At 40.0% G+C, this 24,291-nt stretch overlaps 1 protein-coding gene across 1 annotated transcript in view; it reads right to left on the bottom strand.

Moving 5' to 3' along the window:
- PTPN14 (protein tyrosine phosphatase non-receptor type 14) overlaps window positions 1–24,291 on the bottom strand; it is a 158,184-nt gene that overhangs the window by 25,932 nt on the left and 107,961 nt on the right. The window contains exons 5-13 of the mRNA XM_067564969.1: window positions 21,775–21,842; window positions 18,962–19,032; window positions 18,422–18,509; window positions 15,183–15,271; window positions 12,675–12,762; window positions 11,859–11,941; window positions 9,740–9,797; window positions 6,176–6,254; window positions 2,860–4,346 (exon numbers count right to left, since the gene is read on the bottom strand). Coding sequence (XP_067421070.1) covers window positions 2,860–4,346; window positions 6,176–6,254; window positions 9,740–9,797; window positions 11,859–11,941; window positions 12,675–12,762; window positions 15,183–15,271; window positions 18,422–18,509; window positions 18,962–19,032; window positions 21,775–21,842 — 2,111 coding nt within the window. The remainder of the gene's footprint in view (window positions 1–2,859; window positions 4,347–6,175; window positions 6,255–9,739; window positions 9,798–11,858; window positions 11,942–12,674; window positions 12,763–15,182; window positions 15,272–18,421; window positions 18,510–18,961; window positions 19,033–21,774; window positions 21,843–24,291) is intronic.

The raw sequence follows: 24,291 nt of genomic DNA, 5'->3' as shown, positions 1-24,291 counted from the left end.
GGTGCCCACTGTATATTGGATGCTAAGAAAGATCTTATGGTGTTTCAAAACAGATTTTAATGCCATACTATGCATGGAACCTGTTTTACATCATATTTGTGTAGCACGTTACACTGCTGTATGGAGCGTTTGAGTTCTAATTTCATTCTGTGGCTAGTGGGAGATGATATATCAAAGAGATGGAGAGCCGCAACTCCAGGAAGGTGAAGAGGGGGAAACACTTCATTTCAGTCTCTTGGTGGCTCTTCCCGCCTGATCTTGGGGGGAGGGAGAGGGAGGGCAATGCGCAAAGGCAGTCTGGGTCACAGCTGCTAGTGAAAACTGCTATGACAGCATGGTCCAAGCTCTCCTACTGGAAAAGGACTCCCCTCAGGCATATAGTAAATGGATTGTTTCTGGAATGCGCCAGCCTGCAAGCTTTTTCATTGCCATCAGGTATCTCGGCATAACTGCATAAAGACACTCATGAAGACACTGGTGAAACTGGCAAAAAACTAAAACCATGTTTTTACCAGATTTACAGACAGTTCAAGATCTGGTCATTTTGCCCAATTTCTGTTTGGTTTTCTGCTATGGCAAAAGCTTCATAAAACTCTGATGTCTTTAACAAAGTAGAATGTCACAAAGTGAAAATGGTGAATTCTGTGCTTCCAGAATTAGGCTGGAAACCATTTTAAAAGCAATTTGAGCACAACAAGAGAATAATCTCCCCCTTCCAAAAAGCAAGCAAGCACACACGCACACAGTGTTGACAGCATGAACAAAGTTGATCTAATACTGAATGATTATCCAGAACAGAGGTTCGCAGATTATTTTGCCACTCATGGACCCAAATACCCCAAGCTTTTCTGTACCTTGCCACATTCCAAAATCCCAGTCTCACAATTTTGGGCTCACAATGTACTCCTTTGGTTCCCCCCCCCAAGTCCAAAATGCTGTCTCTCACACACACACACACACACACACACACACACACACACACACACACACACACACACACACACACACACACACACACACACACACACACACACACACACACACACGCGCGCGCGCGCACGGAAAGCAATTACACTCAATGCATGTTCATTTGATCACTTCATATTTGAAAGAGATCAAAAAATGTAATTCAGGTAGTTTTACTGAATATATTCTGGGATGTTACACATTTAATAAGTCTTACTACTGCAGTATTTACACATGAAAGGTTCTATTCTGCAAGCAGAAAAGTTAGAAATAACCTTTTTTGTTGGTTAAATAAAAGCTTAGATTCTGTAGGGAATAATGTAACCTCTCGGATACAGCTTTGTGGTCCATCTTGTGACCATGACCTCAAGAATCATCACCAATAATCTAGAATGTGACAGTTTTCAGGATTTGAGATGTCCATTTCTGAATTTGTTCTAGCAGAACTCAAAGGAAAGAGAGGACTTGTCAACTTTCAGACTAACAAACAATTTTGTTCTCGCAACTTTTAAAATCATTACTTCAAAAGTGCAAGAATCAGCAGTAACAAAATAGCAGCTTTCTAAACAAGCTTGAAAAATCTCCTTGGGTATAGAGGAGTGTTACATTCTAAATGTAGATATGAAGTAACCTAATTTTATTTGCTGATTAATAATAGCCTTGCTGTGTAGAATAATAACAGCAAAGCTAGTATTACTTTCTAAACACCCCAGATGACCATTTACATTAATGAGATGTCCATGTTTCTTCTGCTCTAGGACCCATCCTGAAAAAGAAATATGCATGTGCTTAACTAGACTTGACTTCATTAGGACAAGTCACAGTTTGTAAAGTTAAGTACATGACTAAGCCTTTGCAGAACTGGAGCCTAAAATCTGTTTACATTTTGATACTTTCCCTACTGACTATTATCTAGGTCTATGGAAGACCAGACTTTGTCCATTTATTATATTATATTTTAGGGAACATATTAGGTATTCCTAAAACAAGCAGAAAAGAGGGCACTAAATAATAAGTCTCTTCAAAAAGGCACGTCAGTAATGCAGAGTGTCTAAATTAAGTTGTTAAAAAAATAGTCTTTCGCAGTTAGTCATTCTTATCAGTTTAATCTCTAACACTGCGCTCGCCAGGTATGTGCATAATTCATTAACTGAGTGTTGTGGCTGGTACGTTCAACTGAAAATGTCTGTAGTATACAGCTGTGCAGGAAAAAGCAGTTGAGTAAGCATCATCTATTTGTTCTAGGAAAATTGAATGAGAATTTAAGGATTCCCATTCCCTAGACCTTAGGGAAAGAAAAAACAGCATCTCTACCTTCTCAAATTAGCAGTATTGCTCCTTTTGTTGTGCATCAAGTCACTAGTTTAGAAAATTAGCAATCCAAATTCTAGTGCCACCAAAGTTTATTGCTCATAAAATTCAGTCACGTAAATTAAGTAAAATTGTAGGCTAAACATATGCTACTTCACTGTAGAAGCAGCAATCCCCAGGGATAAGCCATCTAAATATCATGGGTTGGGCTCTCCACTAACCCTGCATATTATGCAGTGCTTCGCTTTACATCCCTGTAAAGTGGGGATAACATGCTACCGAACCAGAATTCCCAACCCATATTGGTGATGGCATTTCACAACCACACTGCATTCAAATTGCACAGGTCTAAATGACTGCACAATCTGTCAGGCAATGGAGAATCAGACCCTGATTTTTTACTCACTCTTATCTTTCAGCTAATCCTATGACCATTGAAAACCTTTTCCCCGGCATAAGACTGTTTTACATTACCCATTGTTCAGGGGTATAACAGTTTGCAGTTGTGTATTTTGGTATATAAAATAAACCAGGTTGGTTCTTGGGTTCAAAGAAGCCTCTGCACTAAAGAAAGATACTTACCCTCATCATTATCTCTCTTTCTATAATGCTGTCCTCAATAGAAAACATTTCAGACACAGGCCTTTCCTTCACTGGTTCTTTCTTGACCCTCTCCTTTACGCTCGTGAGGTCAGGCTCGGAGATAGACGGTCCAAGCGAAGACCCATTTATCGTCATTTGATCAGTTCGAGACATGCTAATAGCCTTGGCAGGCCCTGGCCTCATGGCCTTTGCCCTGGCTACAGCCACGGAAATGTTTACTTGGTCTTGCCTCAGGGCTCCATTGCTGACACTTTTCCTTGGTCCAGGATACTCGGGAGGAGGTTTATTTGGTATTCTAGCCAAAGCAGCTTGCAACTGAGCACTGTATTCCACATTTTCATGGAGCGGTGCTATCTGTGACATAGATTCTGCAGCTTCTTCTTCCTCTTCACTTTCACTGCTGTGTATCAGCATCGTGGCACTCGAGAACGTCTTCTTGTGATGGTAGCAAGGAAGCTGCTGAACCTCGTGTTCCATCTGCGCTGCCTCTTCTGGCTGCACCTGCTCTCGCAAGGTGTTTCTACGTGGCAGAGGGGCATTTAAAGTCTTTAAAGCCATAGCTTCTATACCACGTACCATATTGCTAATGACCTCCAAACTGTGGCGCTTGTTCAAAGCTGCGTGATGTTTGACTGCCATGAGTGGCTCACTAACCTCCTGGAGTGACTGATGAACCACTGGCAAGCTGTCCTCTTGGAATGTCTTCACTGAGAGCTGGACCTTCCGAGTAACCAAATCAGGGCTACTGCCACTGACATATTTATGACGGTGGCTCGCTAGGTCAGGTGTGCTGGTGGCAGGACGTGGACGTGGATATGGAGGTGGTGGCCTGAAAAGATAGTTCTTTAACATATGGGCAGTATTATAGCTTTGACTGCCCTGCAGCTGCATGTTAGCCAGTTCTGGGGTGCTAACTGTGTGGGAGATGGCACTGGCTGCTGTCTTATTCTGCACAGCATTATTAGGGTTCATTTGGTCACACGGGGCAACGGGTTTGTTATAACCACCATGTGGCCCATAAGGAACAGTATATGGATGTCTCTCCCGAATTTCAGGTTGGCTGTAAACCAGGTCTTCTGGTTGGTTGTAAGCATGTGTATTTCCAATATTGAGGTTCCTTAAAGATTGACTTTGGCTATCCATGTGAATAACCCCTCTCTTCATTTGCCTCATGACAGTTTCATAGTCCGGCGTCGGCCTGTAGGATGGTACTATGATTGCACTATGTCTGTGGCTGGGGATGTAATCTGCTCTCATGATATCACTTCCTGGGATGCTGAGATTGGAGGACATTGGAGACGCCTGAATGAAGTTCTGTGAACGGTTGAGGGAGTTCATGCTGTGGGCACTGCACATGCTGCCATTTGGCCCATTACCATTTAAGTAGCTGAAGTCCATTGGACACCTGTCCAAGCTGGTCTGAGATCTACAATAGAACGTTTCTTCATTTCCATGGAAAATGCTGTCTGTGTATGGTAGAGATAAAAAAGGACACTTTAACAAACATGGGCACATGCAATGCAACATGCCTGTAACTGGGAATATTTGGATGTTGGACCCTGTCTGTATACTTGGCGGAGTCTAAATCCTAGATCCAAATTGTGCCCGAGCTGTGACAGTTCGGATCCAGATCCTCAGGAGGTTCCTACAGTGAGGAAGTGGTTGTGGAACTCTCCTTCTCTCCCCCCTCCATTCATCTGCAGCTCAGCAGGTTCACAGCTGTTATCTAAAGATACATTACACCATTCACAGCCCTAGGCCCCAGACCTACTGAACATTCCCTCAGATCTGCTCTTGATGTACTGCCCTCCCCTCCCCAAGCAGGCAGAGACTGTGAAAAAAGGAGCCCTCCAGGGCTGTAGCAGGTTTCTCAACACAAACCAATCTGTTGTCTCCAGGACGCTCAGGAAGCCAGCCGAAGCAGGCTGATCATGTCCCTGAGGAAACAGCCTACTGAAACTGAAGCACAGAAATGAAATGATTTGGCCAAGGTCACAAAGGGAGTTTGCGGCAGACTCAGGAATAAAAAAAATCAGATCTCGAGTCACAGCTGAGTGCCTTAACCATAGGACTATCCTTCCTCCTAAATCTCACAGGACTCAAAGGGATGGCTACCCCCAAATATTCTGGTATAAGTAGTTGTCCAACATCACATGAGAAGTCTGTGGTAAAGCCCAGGACAGAACCCAGTCCTGCTGGGTCTTGGTCCATTCCTTTCTACAGCCCCGCCTCATTCACGACACTGAGATTCCATCATGTGTGACAATTCGCGAGGGCACTTTAGCTCTGTCTCTCACAGTTTGCAGACAATACGGTTTTGACAAAATCACTTCAAAAGATAGTGTGGTTAAGTGAATGAAATTTGAGACTGCTGGGCTCTGTTCCCAGCTCTGGTGGAAGTGACTTGGTGCAATGTCTCCATCATCTCATCTGCCAATAGAGGTGATGGTGGCACTGGAGGGGAAGAATAACAACTGCTTCTCCCTAGCGCAGAGTCATGACAATAGGTGCTGGAACTAGAGGGGCTGGAGATGCTGCAGCACACCATGGCTTGAAGTTGATTCCATCATATACGTGGTTTACAGTTTCATTCAGTGGCTTTCCGCACCCCCACCATAATAATTGTTCCAATGCCACTGAATAACCAGGCATAGAAATACAAGCAGATGCCAGGATAATTTATGGTATCCTCATGCTCAGGCAATGCACTAGGCTACAGGATATTTGGTGAGAATCTCTCTACACCTTAGATTCCAGCCATCATACTTTCCTCAGCCCAACCCTGAACAGAGCCAAAAAATACAACTTTTTCTTCACACACTTTTGAAGCTTGACCCTGGTGTCAGGCACTAAAACAGAGCAAAGGCCATCAAAGAACATACACGCTGCGTGAATCTTCTCCCCCCCACCTTCCCATTTTCACTGGATCTGCACAAAAAAGCACTACAAGCAAGTTGCAATTTTAGAAACAGGCCATTTGGGGAGACCTGTAACTTGGCAACCCCTTGAGCAATTGACCCCAAATATGCCCCATAAACTCCACCCACTGCCCTGAACTGGCATGCCAAATTTCAAACCCATCTAACTGTGCATGTGTATTTTAGAGAAGTTTGAAAAATGGGCTTTAAACAGAATCCTGCTGCAAACTTAACTATGAAGTTGCTATCATTCCTCTGCAATAATTCCCATTTGACCAGGATGGCATTTTGGAAATCAAGACTTGATTAACAAGAGCCCCTTTGCTTGCACGTTAAGCTGCACATCTCTGAAAGGAAAAAATGTACTCCCTAAATACCTTGTGAGTTGTGTGTTTCAGTGTAGTGTTCTCCGCACTGGACATGCATAGGAGGCAGTATAAATGGGTGCTGTCTTGGCTGAAAATAAAGAGAAACATGAATAACCTCAGCAAAGTGGATCTTTGCCATAGTTTTTGAAGATGAAGTGTAGAAGAAATTACTCTATCAGGAAATGTTCTGTGTCGTGGAAAGAATATAGAGTTCTGCAGATGTGTACAGAGCTTTACAAAACGAAGACAGAGGATAGTGAGTTCAAAAGTACCTAAGTGACATAGGAGCCTAACTCCCATTTCCAAAAGCTAGCTTCTTAGTTAGCTACTTAGAAGCCTGGCTCTTATTGAAACTAACTGGGACTTAAACCCACTAACACGAAAGTGACTTTTGAAAATGGGATTAAAGCTCCTTGCTCACTTTACTTGTGAACCTTTTCACCCAGAGTCCTTGCCCCTGAAGAGTTAAGAAACGAGGCTATGACAAAAACAAGAGGAGACAAAAACACAAGGAGTAGTAGGTGGGAGAGGAGTGCAAAGGCAACAGCAATATGAGGTGGCTCAGCAGAGTAACACAGATGTCCAGAAGCAGGATTTCAGTGGTCAGACCCCCAACCGATGAATATTGCAGCTAGTATTGTGATATGGTAGGAATCACTGGCAGGGATGCTTTGGCATTAAATCAAGGGGATTATTTAAAGGTAATAATACAAAGCATGGCTAACTTCATAATCACCAGTTTTGTCCATGGATAAAGTGAAATACTGGGAGGTTGGAGGATGCCGCTGCAGCCACCTGGGTCATGCATGTAATTAAGTTTATGGAAGCACGTATGGAAGGTGTGTTCAGAGACAGGCAAACTGCCCTGACTTCTGAGCGAGCATACCTACAGAACCCCGTCAGAAGTGCCTCTCACACAGGCTAGTTCGAGCAGAGCAAAGTTCTGACTGGGCCTCTGGCTTCATGGAGAGAAGAGGCGCAGTTTGCCTCTGTGCACAGGCAATGTGCCACAACGACAACTAGTCAATAAATGGGCAAAAAGGAAGTGGGCTCGGCTTACACCTACATTTTCTATGGGATCAGGAGGAACAGAAAAGAAGTGAAAGGTACTGTGATGGGGCATATAAATCCTTGCATGCAATATGGCATACTCCTGTTGGACCCAGTTACAGATTAGGGTGCTCCGAAGAGCATGGTTCTAGTCAGTAGAAGAATGGTTCTATTGACTGCCTGAGTAGCAGGACTTAGTCTAGTAAGAACTGAAGGACCCTACGAAGGTTTGAGCCAGAGAAATTCCCAGCAAAGAAAAGGGGTCTCCTGCTAGGAGTGTATCATGTATACTAGGAGATATATGAAACAAGCTGTTATTGTGGGACTGGTCTGCAAGGACTCCTCTGGTATTGGCAAAGCAGGGCTCTTTTGAGAGGCCAGGCAAAAGGGTATACCACGAAGTAGTTGGGGAGCTGCTTGAAGCCTGGAGAAGTCAAAAGTCCAATTCAGGGATCACTGGAGTTTAGTCATTGGAAGTTTGGCTGGAGTAAAGACTTCTGACTTTTGCTCAGGATATAAAAAAAAAGTACAGACTTAATGGGCCTGATTCTCATTCATTATCATATCATTAAGACTCTGATAGAGCTGTAGAAAAGGGGTTTAAAGTGAGTGTAAATGTAAGTATGTTGCCAAAGCGGTGTAAAGAGGCCTTAGTGTAAATGAGAATCCAGTCCATTTTATCCAAATGGCAGACACACACTGCAGACTCCACTTTATTATCCCACTTATTACAAGGCTACCATATAAGATAAAGGAATAGTTATAGCACTGTTCACAAGGCTAATTACTGTAAAGATTAATTGCGCTAACAAATGAGCAAAACTACTTTTAAAAAAAAGCATGTGAAGGTCCATTTGAACACAGAGAAAACCAGTTTGTTTTTGAGAGGAGAGCCACCTATTCCTCTTCTCATTGCTCCCAATCCACTTTCTCATTCTCCAAATGTTTACACACAGAATCTAAACAAAGGAGGCATGATTCATTTTTCCTGTTAAAATGTAGGCTTCCGTTTTCCAAATCTGATAGAAAGATTATCCTGTTTTCTTTGTGATAAAGCTGAGGCTGATCAGATCGTAAGGTATTCAAGGCCCCTTTCATTTCCTTACATTAGATATTTCATAGCAGGGACCACAAAGCAAAATAGCAGATAAGAAGAATTTTATGTTTTAAAGAATGTAACAGACACTGCAATAAGCAAACGCTGCTAACCAATAGCTCTCTGGAAATAAGCTTACAAAGATAGGCACTTTTGGAAAGGACACAGGGCAGGACTATTAGTTTAAAACATAGGAATCTGTCAACATGTGAAAGCTATTGGAAGTCTTTGGAGAGGAAAGTATGACAACTTTTAACACCACGGAAATAAAATGGACTAGAACGGATTTTCAGAATGAACAAATGGCACAGATTTTGTTAAAACACAGGCATCTTAAAAAGGAACTGTTGCTGTGCATGGATAAGAGATGTCAAAAACAGAACCACCAACACTGACTCTGTCACACAGTGCTATGCTAATAAGATTTATTACTTCAAGAAGGTGCTACAAAGCAAGTAAGAAAACTATACTTTGTCAGTGGGCCTGAAATGAGCTAAGAAGGAAGCCTATCTTTTTTTGTTTTACAAGCAAACCATTTTATACAGCCATGATAATATTTGCCCTCTATAGAAGGGATTGGCAATGTTGTTGCATCTTGCCATTCTCATTTAGGTTTTCCTCTGGAAATCAGTATTTCTTAGGGTGGGCCAAGCGTACTGGGAGAAAAATGTAGCAGCAAAAGAAAGTTTATCCCTAAAGCTGGTTGAAAAATGGAATGTATTTGCAAAAAATTCCAGGAACATTTTTTCCTTATTTTTGTGAAAATTTCAAAGAAAAAATGTAGTAAAAAATTGTAAGCAGCTCTTAGCCCATATGGATTTACAAAAGAGAAAATATAGAATCACAGAATCATGTACTGATTATAAAAGTTTTACTCAGAATATTAGGCACTTCACAGAAACACATAAAAGAGGTAAAGTTCCCACCACAAAGAGCTCACAATCTAAATGCAGACTTGACACATGAGGGTGGCAAAAAATAGACGTTGGAGGAAGGGTTCAGGGTACACAATGTAAAATCATGCAGTGATTCAGTTTTGGCGTATGTATGTTTTGAGGCTCTGTTATGTATACAGTAATACATTTTTCAAATTCTACGTCTACACAGCCTGCCGGAGATTTCTTACCCTGCAGGGCAAATCCCATTGAACATCACTGCATTCCTACAAAAAAGATGTTCCATTTTTGCAGGAGAAGTAGAAACATTAAGGCCCCAAGACCTGTAATTTTTAGAATCAGTAGTAGTAATACTTTCCATTTAAATTAACTCACTTCCTGTAGGTGATATGGCAGGAATGAGTTTCATGAACACCAATGTCTAGTCAATTAATATATTTGAACTTTAGAAAATGTCCCATCTCATGTATTGCCCCATCCCTGTAGCAGCAATATTAGCAGTATTATTAAAGACTCCACCAGAGTACATACCAAGGATGACCTACTCCAGGTGGGCCGCCGTCTGATCGGGGGAGGAGAACTTGATTGTCTGTGGGGAAAAGTGGAGAGAGATACCAGGAACTGGTCTTACTAAAAAGTTTAAATTCTGATTCAAGACTGGGTGAGGAAAATAAGAGCCTAAAATACTGAAAATACTTATATATATATGTATATAAAATGAACCAATGAATCAATATATACACAAAATGAACAGATGGAAATAATTCAGCTCCTTCTCTAAGTATAAAAGTATTTTTATTCCAAAGTACAAATGCTGCCTTGTCCATTATCCTATTTGGGAATAGGGAAAGAAAATAAGCTCTGGTTTAAAAATGACAAACATAAAAAATAGAAGTTTCTTGAGGAAACACAGGCCAGCTCTCAAGATGACTTAGGTGAACAGAAAAAACAGTGACAGCATCTCACAGAGGTCATAGCAAATCACTAAAAGATGGTGCACATAGACCAGGAAAGGAAAGAGCCCCTGAATGGATAATGCTAGTGGAGCCAGGTGAACATTGGAGTAGCCAGATGTAGTGGAAATACTTAAAAAAGATGGGGAAATAAAAGAAACATTGAGGAATTAGAAATATAGTGCTTACGTGCAGAGAGGAAAGGTGGAATTTCTCATCTTACAATTTCTGATCTGGTGAATGATGTTATGTGCGATTAGAAGAAATGCACACAGAGGAAATACAAACAACAACAGAGTCATTTTAACACAGAGGCTGGGAAAACTGTTCAGTTAAAAAACACACTGCAATATGTTGCTATCAATACATGCAACTCCAACACAAATGCTGGTAGCAGAGGAGATTCCTGCAAGTACAAGACCAGTTTATTTAGTAACTGCATTTTAGTCCTATTTATTTCTCTCAGCAACTTCATTTTGCTACTTATTTTTGTCTGTGGACAGAACAATACAAGTGTTTTTAGGGTGTTATGTATTTGAAATGTCTGTCTACACTGGACTCATGGTATCCGAGCCCCAACCCCTCAGTGTCATGGAACTTGAGCAAACGCCTATTGCTTATGAGTCTGAAATTAAGCAGCCTTTACTGTAATAGGAGTCTCCTGTGTTGACCCTGGTATACAGTTTCAAAGTAGAAATATGCTCCTTCTCAGGGTAAAGGGTCAACAGTTTTTTTTTTGTTTTTGACCTTTTACCCATCACAATATATTTTTTCAGAGGAGAGAATAAGAAGCTTCCCTTTGAACTTGTTCCCCTGAAACTGTTCAAGACAAAATTAAATCCATCATGTTGGATTGTGAAAGTGTAAACAGATTTCTAACAAGAAAAAAATATATATATTTCTTGGTCAAAATATGTTTGCACTTATACAATCCATATATATTTTGGAAACCTGTCCATCTCTGAACAATAGTAGATAGCATTTGAAATCTGATCCACTACAAGCTTTTTCTTTAGGTGATAAGGCAGTGGTCACATTTAGAGTTCCCTTCACTCACTCGCCCCATTTATAAATCTATTTATTTTATACGCACGCACGCCCATGCATACACCCCTCTTCCAGTCTTTCATTCCATTATCCAACAGATGGCAACACCCAATAGAACAGATGGGATGTCCAACTGTGTAAATGGAACTTTTATGACGATGATGGGAGCTTCTTTACAGCTTTACAGTTAACTGATCAATGTGTTGGATATTTTACAAGGAATTCTCTCTGTGCGTGTCATTGCTATATAACCTAGCATTATTCTGAAAATGTCTGCAATGCTAAAATTACAGCTTTCCACTGCAGTAGGTAGATATATGCTGAGAGATATTTGCAGCTAATAAACTGGCCTTTGTCCCTACACTATACAACTTAAGCTTCATGCATTCCTCTTTCATTAGGGTGAAATTCTTCCTTTTGCTGAGGGCCAGCTCAAGGCCTGTGCATTACTAAGCGCTCAAAATAGACTTAAGTGATACATAGACCTCATATGGCACAGGAATTATTCCTTTGTTATATCGTGGTAAAAAGGGGAGAGGGTAAAGAGCAATTGGTACACATTTTTTTTTTTTAAAAAGACAGACAAGCCAAAAATCAGAGCACTTGCAATACAGTGTATAGAAAAAGAAATCGGAAGTATGTTTACTCACTCTGTGCAGATTTTATTCTGTTTGTAAAACTTATGTCTTGCAGCAAACAGCCGTGAAATATATTTGGCATTTTCAATATCATCCTTTAAAACACAAGAAAAAAAATTGGAAAAGCCTCCTGAGAATTCACTCTGCTGCTGTTACAACGAATTGATTTCAGCAACACAAAGAGTTCTAAAATATTCAACAGCCATAATGCCTTTTAAGGGATGCCACACACAAAGTTAGCTGCAAAGAACACGTGCAGTGCCCTCAAACACGTCAAAGGCCTTGTACCACTGAGATGCATCAACATGTCTTTACATGTTGCCACCTCACTGTTAATCACAGTGAAAAAACAAAAAGAACTGTTAGAGCCGGGCTGCGTCATTTCCACACTGGCCTACGTTGGGGGTTTGGTGGAGTTGCAGTTTTTCAGAGTACTGCACAGTCACTCCTAGAGCTCCAGAGAGTATGTGCATGCTCCACCATTGCTTAAGCTGTTGCAGCTATGACAGCATGAAGTGTGGTGAGGGACCATGGACATTTCATCCAAAAGACAGTCGTGTCCACTGAGCTTCCAATATAAAGCATTTTAGGCTGTCTAGAAGGTTTTACATCAATTGAAAGGTAAAAATAAACTGAGTTCACCCTCCAAATACAGGTGATATGAATGTCGGAGAGGGTGAGCAGGTGACAGACTGAATTTGTGATTGCCACTCTTCAAATGCAGGTAAGCGAGGTGACAGCCCTATCGGAACCAGTATGACTTGAAGTTCAGTCTTTCAGTGATACTGTAAAGCTCTCCTGCTGATATTGTTTAGGTCCTTTGCTTACTGTGTGAAAAAGCACCGTTTCTTCTTTGTTGATCAACTCCACGACGATTGAAGACTTGTTATGTATTATATTCCCGATATCATTCCACCTGTAGAAAAGAAATGCTGCTGACTTTGCCAAGAGACACAATCAAACATTTCACAGACATGTTAGGAATGTATTAGTTACTGTGCAGGCTCATTTTATGTAAGAAATGTTCACTAGCTGTTTGATGAAGAAACACAGCTAGAAAAAAAATCATGATTAAAGAAAAAGCAACCCCAAACACGCCAAAGTTTAGAGTAAAACATTTCTTCTTCAACAGCAGCAAAATGTTAAGGGTTACAATAAAAGACAATTGGAAATATATGAATGCTTAATTGTAAACTGAATTGCACTGTGTCACAATGTATTATTTGACTGTGACTAGCTGGCAGGGAAATATGTAGACTTCTTATTGGATTTTTTTCCTGAAATTGTTTCCAAATTTCCTAGATTGAGGCCTGGTCTACACCAGAAAATTAGGTCATCTTAACTATGTTGGTCAGGGATGTGAAAAAATCCATACCCTGAGCAGCAGAGCTAAACTAACCCTGTGTAGACAGCGATAGGTGGCTGGAAGAACTCTTCCATTGATCTAGTTACCATCTTTCAGGGAGGTGGATTACCTACTTTGACAGGAAAATCCCTCCTGTCAGCATAGGTAGTGTTTACACAAAAGGCTACAGCTGCTGTAGCCTTTTAATGTAGACAAGCCCTGAAAGGGCAGCCAATCTTCCACATTGAGTCTCAGGACTCACCTACATGCATGGAGTCTTCACAGCAAGCTCAGACGTAAACGTACCCTGCACTGGCCTGCTGTGGACTAGCTGTCTCTTAATGTGCTTTGATTGAGTCCTTTTTGAAATGAGACTCAAGTGCATTAATGAATTGTTAATGAACATCAGCAGGGCCCACATAGACAGTTAGTTTGCCGCAGGCTAGTCCAGGGTAGAATCACACACTAGTTTGCCACAAATTAATTGTTTGTGTAGATAAGCTCTTACCCAATAGTGTTTTTATATAAGCAAAAGATAACATTAATATTTTGTGTTTTATGCGCCTAACTTTTTTGCTGTGTGTTAACTTATTCTTTCCTCCAGTGACTGTCAGGTTGCTTAAAATCAGAATTATAATCTTTTTACAACCAGCTGGTAGTGTCGTTTGTGTCCATCATATGCACATTTTTGGGATGGAAATGACTTGCTCTTCTGGAAAATGTACTTGATACATCCTGTGAACTGCGCAATTTAAAAAGAAATATACTCTGATTTCTTCCTAAAACTACACATTCAAAAATGTAAGACACATGGAAAGTGCAAACACAGATGGGAATCTTGACAATGTTGGGAAAAAATAATCTAAACCCTTTAGAATAAATGCTAAGATCTTTGCAAAAAGCTTCAACCACTGGCTAAAAACTACAGTGTGACTCATCAGAACATCTGTTTTACTAGGAGTTCTGTACAAACATTCAAACACCAAGAGCGCTGGTCAGAAATAATCTCTCAGATTGTGGTTTATCATTTTACGATAACAATGAAAAACAAAAATAACCCATGAAAACACAGCAACAATAAAAAAAAAAGAAAGTGAAATCCTGGCTCCACTGAAATTAATGGGAGTTTGGCCATTGCCTTCAAAAGGGCAAGGATTTGACTCAAAGCTTTTATAGTTACGTTTTCTTTTCTTTTGACAGAGTAACAAAGATCACAAAACGTAAACAATAGCTGGAACTAATAAAACAATTCTTTAGCTCCAGGTGCTCATATTTTGCATTAGCAACACTGGGTAATCCCACAATGAGAAAAGTAAGGGTCAGATTTAAATTCAGATATGGCTTTAGATTCTGATCTCAGAAACTCTTTATCTGAAGGCAGATCAGTGTCCTATGTAAAATGAGTTCATCTCAACCTAGTTTCCCATGTTGTCATATTATATAGTTGTCATATATATATATATAATTGTCATATTATTATTTAGATAGCTCTATAAATGAGCATGCTGCTATACACACAAACAAAAGACAATGACCAAGAGTTTCAAAAATGAGCCTGAAATTCAGCTCCTTTATCCTTATTGAAACATCTAAATAAGTGACCTCCATTTTCAGAAGTGCTGTGCATTTAGCAGTCTCCTCTGAAGTCTAACATATTTACTTTCATATACAAGAAAGACATTTAAGCACAAACTTACCCTAGAAAGGCAAGAGGAGAAAAGGCATCAAAATCACATATGCAATTCAAGCATACATGATAGTCTTGCCTCTCTAGCCATTAAACCCAGTCATGGACATCTATCACAGACTATCCTTTACTGCACAGACCTTTATGGCCAAGAAGCCAATCCTGAAAATCCTTACTCATGTGAGTACTCCGATAGGCACAGAAATAGTCCCACCGAAGCCACATTTGACGCCTAAGTCATTGGAAAAAGCACAGCTTCCTGTAAAAGGAATTCACTTTAAATGCAGAAGTCTTTCGATGGTACCTGTATATCACTGTTGGCCTTCCAATTCTATTTTTTATGAAGATTCCCATGAAAAAAATGCCAAGATGCATATCATTTCCATGGTTGTCCTGCACAAAAACAGCACACAACATTTAGTTTATTAGTACAAAAACTGGTTTTATATAAAGAATGCCCATGGAATTACAATAAAATGCTTAAATCAAAATCATCCCCTAAAATATACAGCACATCAGGCATTCAAGAGTTTGTCTGTAGTTTAACTTACCAAAACACAACCCCAGTCTGTATAACAATTGCTTCTTATTTACCAGGTATTTGCACAGTAATTCAAAATAAATGTCATACAAAATAAGCCATGTGGCTAAAAGGATTACTGTACAGAGCAACACAAGGGATATTAGTGTGCTCTAGAAGAATAAACACTAGACAGAGCCTGACATTCCTGCATTTTAATTCATACTATATGGATTTGGGCCATTCACTTGAACTTTTGGAGCCAGATTTTCAGACTGGTCTTAAATTGGCCTCCATTCTGATAGGTGCAAATACCAGAGGACACAATTTAAGTAGCTTAGATATCTAAGTATCTGATTGTGGATGCAATCTGGTACTCAGACATTTAAATGACAAATTGTATCCCAAAAGAATTATTCCTACAATCTGTGGTGGCAAAATAAGAGACCTATATTTGCTCTCTGTGACACAGTATGCCCTTCTCTAGAAGAAATAAAACTTACCTGGGCTATTTATACAGTGCTTCTAAGATGTAAAGCACTATATAAATATCAAGAATTATTTTTACAATAAGTAATATTACCCTCATTCACTGAAGATAACATGAATTCAGTTCTTTGAAATACAAAGTAAATTTTTATGTTTCCTATTTTGTACAGTAACAGGAACTTTGTGCTTCTTATTTAACATGGAACAGAATGGCATGCAATAGCCAAACAGGTACAATCCATACACAAAGACTGAAAAATCCACTTGACAGTGCCAAGCGGGAAGCTTTCCCTGGTGAGGGTTGGTGTCTAAGCCCTCACATTTCTGAAGATTTTACCAAAATAAATTTGTCTATAACCCTTATGATAGCAAAGAGAGAAATCCAAACATGAGCCAAACATAATCAGATATAAATGTTGTCTTACTGAGGCTGTATGCAGGTAGTTCAAGTGCTTCAGCTGCTGCTCACTAGTTTGCAAAGCATCAGTACATTAAATTAACAAGCGTTTCAGTGCTGGGTGGGCAATGCTATCACTCTGCTACTGCTGCTATATGAGAATTCTATGAGCTGGAACTGAGGCTTTCGTGGCTCAGACCCACACAATATTTGTGCCAAAGAGACCAAAATAGATGGAAGGGGAGAGAACAGAGAAGACTTCCTTCTGTTCACCAGCACCCTCACACCATTCAGGACATACTAGAAAAGAGATAGCTTAGGGAGGTCCACACTCTCTCTCTCTCTCTCTCTTCATTGCCTGATGTTTTGAGAAGAGAGAGAACCCTGGAAAGTGGTGAAGCTTCAAATTTAACAAACACCTAGAGCAACAGGGTAACACAAAAGATGAATGGCCTTGGCAGTGTCCAAGACAACATCCTGTTAGAAATCTTAGCTGCCTTCTCATTCTCAGGCTCTGTGGATAGGGAGGGGTCTAGATTTTGTCCCAGAGATTCGCTGGTAGCATTTTGTATCTATTTCTAGCTAGCAAGGGTTAGTCCCCCAGTAAGTAGGTGCCTGGTATATTTTTCAAGCCCTATACATGTTCTGATTCCCAGTGCTGCATACACCACAATTCTTCAGATAATACTCCACATCTGCTATGGTTTGGACATTCTGTGCTTAGTCATGGGAAGAGCTGTAATAAGCAAAGAGAAGGTGAAGATATTTTAAAAAGGGGAGAGAAGGGGGAGGAAGGAAGGAAAAAAGGGAATCAGCTCTCAAATGCTCATCTCCAAAGGACAACTTTCTCCATGGTTTCTCAATGCAACGTGTTTGTCCATACAGTTATCCTGCCAGCTCTCCAGGGTATTTGGTGATGGGATTTTTCTGAACACGCTGTTGATGCTTCACCCAACCACCACCAACAATCAGGCAGAATGAGAAATTCATGGTTAAGGAAACAATTTGCCCCAGCATAGAGTTTTGATGTGAATTAATCCAAGAACAAACCTTTGATTTCTTTTAGATGCCTAAAGATTTGACATCAGAAGACCACAACATTTCTGCCTTCCAGTGTAAAAGCCATTAACTTCAATGGAGGCCATCACAAGATCCAAAGTGCAAGCAGTCAATTTGTTTGGTTTTTATTTTCTCTTTAGGCTAACTTCAGAGTTCTCTTATTTTTTATCTCAGTAGCAGCAGAGGCAAAAAACACTTATTAGGAAGTGCTTGGGATGGGGACCAGGGGAACTGTTGAGAAGTCCAGCATTTAAAACAAATAACCATCCCAACCAATGTGCAGAAAGACTTTGCAATTGCAGAATGGGCTAAAAGTCTTCTTCAATTTTTCAGCCACCCAGTGGATCATGTGAACTGGCTGTTCAAACTTAACCAGATTGTAGATGGCAGCATGGGGCATTAAGACAAGGAAAACCGATTAAAAATTCAGCATAAAAAAGACAAAAATATATTTTAAAAACCTGAAAAAAAACCAGTTGTTAGGCTGATGTTCCTTTGCTTCTGTTCAGCTTACAGAACCTGGTGTGGTCATACAAACCACCATCTAATCATCCTACCTTAGCTAATGAAGTCTCACAATTCTCCTGTGAAGTTAACAAGTATTGCTATACTCATTTCACAAATGGGGAAATTGAGATAATGTTTAAGTGGCTTTTGCCAACAGTGACCCAGCAAGTCAATGGCAGTGCCCGGATATAATCAGGTGTGGTCTGCCTCTCCATTGCTGGGCACCTGACGTAGTCATTTGCCCCTATGCAAAACGGATGTAAAACACTACCATTCAAATCTGGTAATGTTTTACACTGACTTTGCACAGGCACGTATGACTACTCACGGTGCTAGGCAGTGAACAATCAGGCCCCAGACGTCCAGATCCTGAACACTTGCTGTGTTAGAAAACACTTCATCTCTCTATCTTTTGGTACATGAAAGGGTTCATTCTTCATTTGGATACACACAAATTGAGCTATATGCACGTCACTGTATACCTCTATATTCTCTCTCTCTCTTTTTTTTTTTTTGACTGGGGATTGGTTGTAAGAAGGCTACATAAATAACAGTAACTATAGCACCATACCTTCACAGGGAAGATTTCCTGACCAAACCCTTCAAGACGTTCCACTTCATTGATATACATAAGTTCAGCTTCTGCTGCTGGTATGCCACTACAATTAACATAAGACAGTAAGAAATTGTTCAGTATAACAAGACATATTAAAGATTCTAGCCAAAAAATGGCAGATGCAGAATTCTCTGGATTGACTCACTTTCGATACTACTGAGATTCTGAAGAAAACGTATAATTAAAACAAATCATTACTTGTATTATCAAGATGGGATAGACATTTTAGTACATTATCTATCTTGTCATTAGTGGGAGGCAGAAAGTTGAATGTAGAGAGGAGCAACCAATGTGACAGAGAGGCACTTTTTACTCCAAAGTCTAAAACAGGTTGGCAACCAGGGTTATTTGATATTTGCAAAATTTTGTGAGAAGCTTATTAACTTTCTGTAACAGACTACATAAAAACCCAATTTAAAGTATCCGAAGAATGGCCGAATGAACCAGTGCCAGTGAAAATTGAACAGGCCTGTATCTTAACATTTTGGGACTCACCTGTGAGTTTTATGCTCCTGGGCTACCTTTTGAGTCAGATCCTCCAGGACTGCCTCATCTTGAGTCCAGTCCTGTAAGAATACAAACAAGAGCACTCAGTTTACTGAGGGGTAACTAACTCATCAGCAAAGAAACAAAGCAAAACACAGAACAGAGACATCGTGATGCTGTATGTTTTAGGGTTGCCAAATGTCTTTAAGCTTGTGGCACTGGGATACCATCTAATACTAATTGCAATGAAAATCTGAATTAGTTTCCCAAAATTTTTCTGAGGGCATTAGATATTAGAACTATTAGGGCAAACTTGGAGGATAGGAAATTTTAAGGAGTTTGTTAATTCAAAACAAAAAAGGGGGCTGGAAATTTCTTCCCAAATACAGAACAAAAAGATCTACCTCTTTTCTTTTAGTAACTCTTTCAAAAAAGGAGGAACAAAAGCTTTGCTATTTCTTTAAGTGCACGGTAAAGTTTCCCGTGTGTTTTCAATACATTGTTGATGAGGAAATTGTTGTACATTTTGTAAATGTGGTAGTTTGTGTGTGGTAGGAATAATTCTGAATTCATTTGGGGCAAGATAAATAAGAAAGTTTGGTCATAAAATCAAAGCAGAAAAGGAAAAAGTTACCCAGCAAAGCCTCAAAAGTGATTATATTCCTATAAAAAATAAGCCTCAAGGCTGCGTGTATTGTATTTGACTAAACTGCCTGTTTCTTGCTCAACAGAGGCCTCCCTGTGATATTTGTTTCTGTCACAGAAAAATGTGAAAGTGGTAGCGTGCTAAAGAAAAATGGCATGGTACGTGCCTGTACACAGCTACGCACCTGGGGGGTGTTCTGTGTACAGAACTGTGTTCTTTTCACTGCTGAAGAAACGCCATTTGACACATATTGCAGCCTCACAAGATCAAACATGGTCCAGATGCAGCTGCCCCTCCCCCACACACCAGCTCACTGCAATAGTGAATTTATCAGCAAAGCAATGTTCCACTTCCAGACCTCATCTACTCCCAGGAGTGGCGCAAATCCTCTCACTGCCGCTCTAGCGCTGGAGCAGCTTTACAACATTTAGCGGTGGTTACAACACCAGTGTAGGGATTTTTACTACTACGTTATCTAACTCCGCCCAGAGGAAAGGACTTGATGCTAGAGGACCATGTGCTTCAGGGGCTGGCAGATTCGGCTGGACGCAGCAGCAAAAATCCACATCTTCAGCTTTGGAGGATGTCCGTGCTTGTGCAGCACCTAGAACAATGGGGCCCTGGCCCATGATTAAACTCCTAGGCACTACAGTGATACAGCTAATAATAAATATAATAGTAGAAGTAGTAGCGACATAAGAGGGAGGTAAGAGACAGCACGACAGGTTCAAAGCAGAAGTCAGACAACATAGCCTATGCAACAACAGAGGGAAGGAACAAAAAAAAAAAAAGAAGGTATCAACAGACAGGCCCAAACCAGAACACTGGATTCAAACTCCCTCCAACTAGGGAGAAGTTTGCTCTGTATCCAAACTTTGAGACCTGTCTGTTTTTTTCTATTGACAGAAAACTAATTTCAGCGTATTGAAAAAGCTCAGTAGGAGTGCAGTCCTTTGAAATGTGGGCACACAATGGCAGATTCACTGCACATCTCTCTGTACACAATGCAGCCATAATCTTCCTCCAGGCTGTTACCCACAATATGATAAACAATACCCCTCATGGAGTAACACCAAAACAGCTAGTAGTAAATGGGAAAAAAAGGCCTCATGAAAACAAGAACTCTGCTCATCACCGTACACGCGTTGGTCAGTGGAAGTTAAATACCATACGTCACAGCATACCCAGCATCTGGCTTCTTACACTTATGTAGGATTGTTATTTTCCCCCTTCACTTGCAGTTTTCTCTCAGATACCTCTGAATTCCTAGCACACGACTGAATTTAAATTTCCATTTCTCAAATACTCAGGCGGTCCGATGAAAATGCCTATAGCTTTACAAGCCCTACAAATTTCATTTCAACTCAGAAAGAATTTCACGATCAGAGCTTGATCCTCAAAATTTTATGAAGCTTGAGCTGAAGTTTTATGGTTGTGAGGTCGCTGGTCTTAGCTGAAATCTAGCTTAGCGTCAGCGACTTCTAAAAGTTATCCATTCACCCATCAATTGCTCATCGCTATGGTATCAAAGTAGCTGGTATCTTTTTACCTCATTCTCTCTTGTGGTAGCAATTTTACCTTTCTCTGCAGAATTTATCAATGGACATAAAATAGTTCATTAAATATCTGAAAGATTTGATCGTTTCAGATTTAGATTTGAATAACTTTTACTGCACACTCACTGTGGGCTTAACCCTGAGGTCCTTAATCCATTATTATTCAGGCTAAGGGCTGATCCATTTTGGTGGGGAATTTTTCATAAGTAATGACTGCATGATTTGCCCGTGTGGGACTTCATTTGTTACATGATCCAGTCCTCTCATCCCATTATTATTTACTGTTTTTATTGCAGTACTGTCCAGAGACTCCCAGCAGGAATATGTTAAATGCTGTATAACTTTATACTTTGTTCAAGTAACTATATTTCTTCTACTGAAATCTGTTCCTAGGGGAGATTTAATAACCATGAACAGAGCTCACGAAGGGTAAAATTTGTGCTTCATGTAGACATTTAGCTAAAACCATATGAAACACTCTCCTTGGAGGCAAAGCTTATTTTAGTCATTTAAAAATTTAGCACTAACACTTTTCATTGAGCGATCAACAACGCCATCTCTGAGGGGTGGAGGAATTACTCATAGGAGACCATGAAATAAAGAGGGAAAAAGTAACTCACCATAGGAAACAGGACATATTCTCGGAGGAAATCATGAGATTCAAACTGATTATAGTCACCAAAATCCGCTGGAAAAAACAACACCACATTTACTCATATTACATAGCACTTTCCATGGATACTAAAGCCTCGATCGTGTGAACCTTTGACTCTCATGATTAACTTTAAGTGTGTGAGTTGTCCACCAGAAACCAAATGTTTGTAGAACTGGGGCCTTGAACACCAGTTTAAATAATGAATTGAATTTAAATGTCCAGGCCTGAGATAATGGTATTGTCACTGAAGGCCACTTAAGGCAAAAAGAGAGGCACCAGATCAGCCTTTATCATTCCAGGGCCAGCCTCAACTGCAGTGCCTCACTCTCTGGAGTGCAGGGATTGCTATTCCGGACTAATGCCTTATTGACTCCTGCCACCCCAAAAAGAGCTGGGGTGGCCTCTGGTAGGCATTGTGCTTCTCATAGCTCACAGCACAGTGTGGCCCTGAACATTTCACTCAGCCTTTGCTAAAATTCCACAGAAGACCTGTGTGAAAGGTGCTGGATTTACCATCTCAGGAGGCTGAAATCACTTAAAAATTAACAATGTCAACAAATAATACAAAATGTAAGTAAACTTGAATATTCCTTCTCATCCCAGACTGATATTATACCAAGCTAATCAAGAGCTCCTGCCACACACTCGTCTAGTACGTTATTCCCCCATCTCAGCTATTCCCTCTTATTTGTCTCCTCTCCCTCTCTATCCACGAAGGAGCTGATACAATCTTGGCACTCACAGCACTGCTCTTAGTCACCCACATGCAACACCCAAAGGATTATTGTTGTTCAAATGGCCTTAAAATAGTGCAGTTTTGAAAGTGCTTCATAAAAGTCAAAATGCTTTTTCTAAAACTCACAAAAATACCCCAAACAAAACCAATCCTCACACCCAAAAAAATCCATATCTATATTTATCTATTTGTTAAATACACAACAGCTTATAACTAAAAAATGAACTTGCCAGAAGGTTATTTTATTTTAACTGAACCAGATCAAACACCATCTACAAGATACTATTATTTTAGAAGTTGGAAATCCCCACCATAAATCACATTAGCCAAACATTCTCGCAAAGCTTCTAGACAATTTCACATTTTACAGGATGCCAAAAATGCTGTTTCATTTTGTTTCACCTCACAGAGTTATGTTTTAACATAAACAGGGAATCAAAATGGACATAAAACACAAAGTAGGCAATTAAAAATAATTGAATATATTCCAAGTCTCTTTACTGGATCATGTGCAAAAGATAAAAGACAAACACAATGTCATGAGTAAAGCAACAAAAATTGGAGTAAGTGTCAGATGCAGCTGTCTATCATGATAACAGATTATGCAGAAAATCCACAACAAAAGAGGTGATTATTACTCAAACCACTTACAGAGACAGGAGAATGGACAATTATATGGTAAGTGAGGTCAGCACAAAGCCATTGGAAAGGTCCCAAGTTGAGACAGTGTAATCTGATTTGGTGCCTGTCCATCACCAATTCTTGTACTTTAGGAAAATCTCATTAAACCCCACTACAAAGTTCAAGGTTGACGTATCTTTTCAATTATACTGTATAAAAGACTTCAAGGCAACGATCATCAGAAAACATTAGGATTTGTTTTTTCCTCTTGTTTTTAAATACCCAGTAGCACATTACAATAGTATTTCTACAAGCGCTAACAAAAATCATACTAACTTCCTCAATATTACTACTCTTCACCTATTCCACAGCTTTCATCCTGGGTTCTCAAAGTGCTCTAAACAGGTGGATATTAATATTCCTAAACTGAGGCAAAGTAAATGACCTGGTTTTCAAAGTGATGAGCATCCTCAGCTCCCATTGATGTCGGTAGGAATGGAAAATGCTCAGCAGCTCTGAAAAATCAATCCGGAAGAGATTTGCAAAGGCCTTAGAGCAAGTTAGAGGCATATCACACAAGTTCTCTATTGTTAGGTCCCTGTTCTAACCACCAGACCACGCAGAAATGGAAGTTTCAGAAGGTCACAAATTCAGACCTAGAAAATTTCATTTCAGCAACAGAATGCTCCACAAATCAGCAGAGACAGGATGGTCACATGTTCAAATAGGTTTAAAAAATGCTTAGGGACCTGTTGTACCCCAAAATCTTTCATTTCTGAGAAGCCAGTAACTGTGTATTAGCTATTATTTGTATGTACAATTACTTGATTTGAACATTTACATTTGGATTCTTTTCAACAGGCACATCTGTTGCATCGGGTTTTGAAATTCTGCCCATAAGGTCAATCAGAACTAGACCATCTGTGTGATGTTAACATGTCAATATGCATGTCTTTTTCTATATGATAGGTATACTTTTTATTTATCTCCTTAATAGGCCCAGAGTAAGTTCACACTATAGCAAACAGCTGTAAATTAACAATAATCGACATAACAATAACCACTATTATGTGCTCTAGAGTACTTCGAACAGGAAGTGCCAGCTACAGCAAAGTGAATTTTTAA

Source organism: Emydura macquarii, unplaced genomic scaffold, assembly GCF_026122565.2.
Source record: "Emydura macquarii macquarii isolate MOO-44397 ecotype Brisbane River unplaced genomic scaffold, CSIRO-AGI_Emac_v2 contig_2676, whole genome shotgun sequence".
NCBI lineage: Eukaryota > Metazoa > Chordata > Testudines > Chelidae > Emydura > Emydura macquarii.
This window is presented reverse-complemented; position numbering and strand designations above follow the sequence as displayed.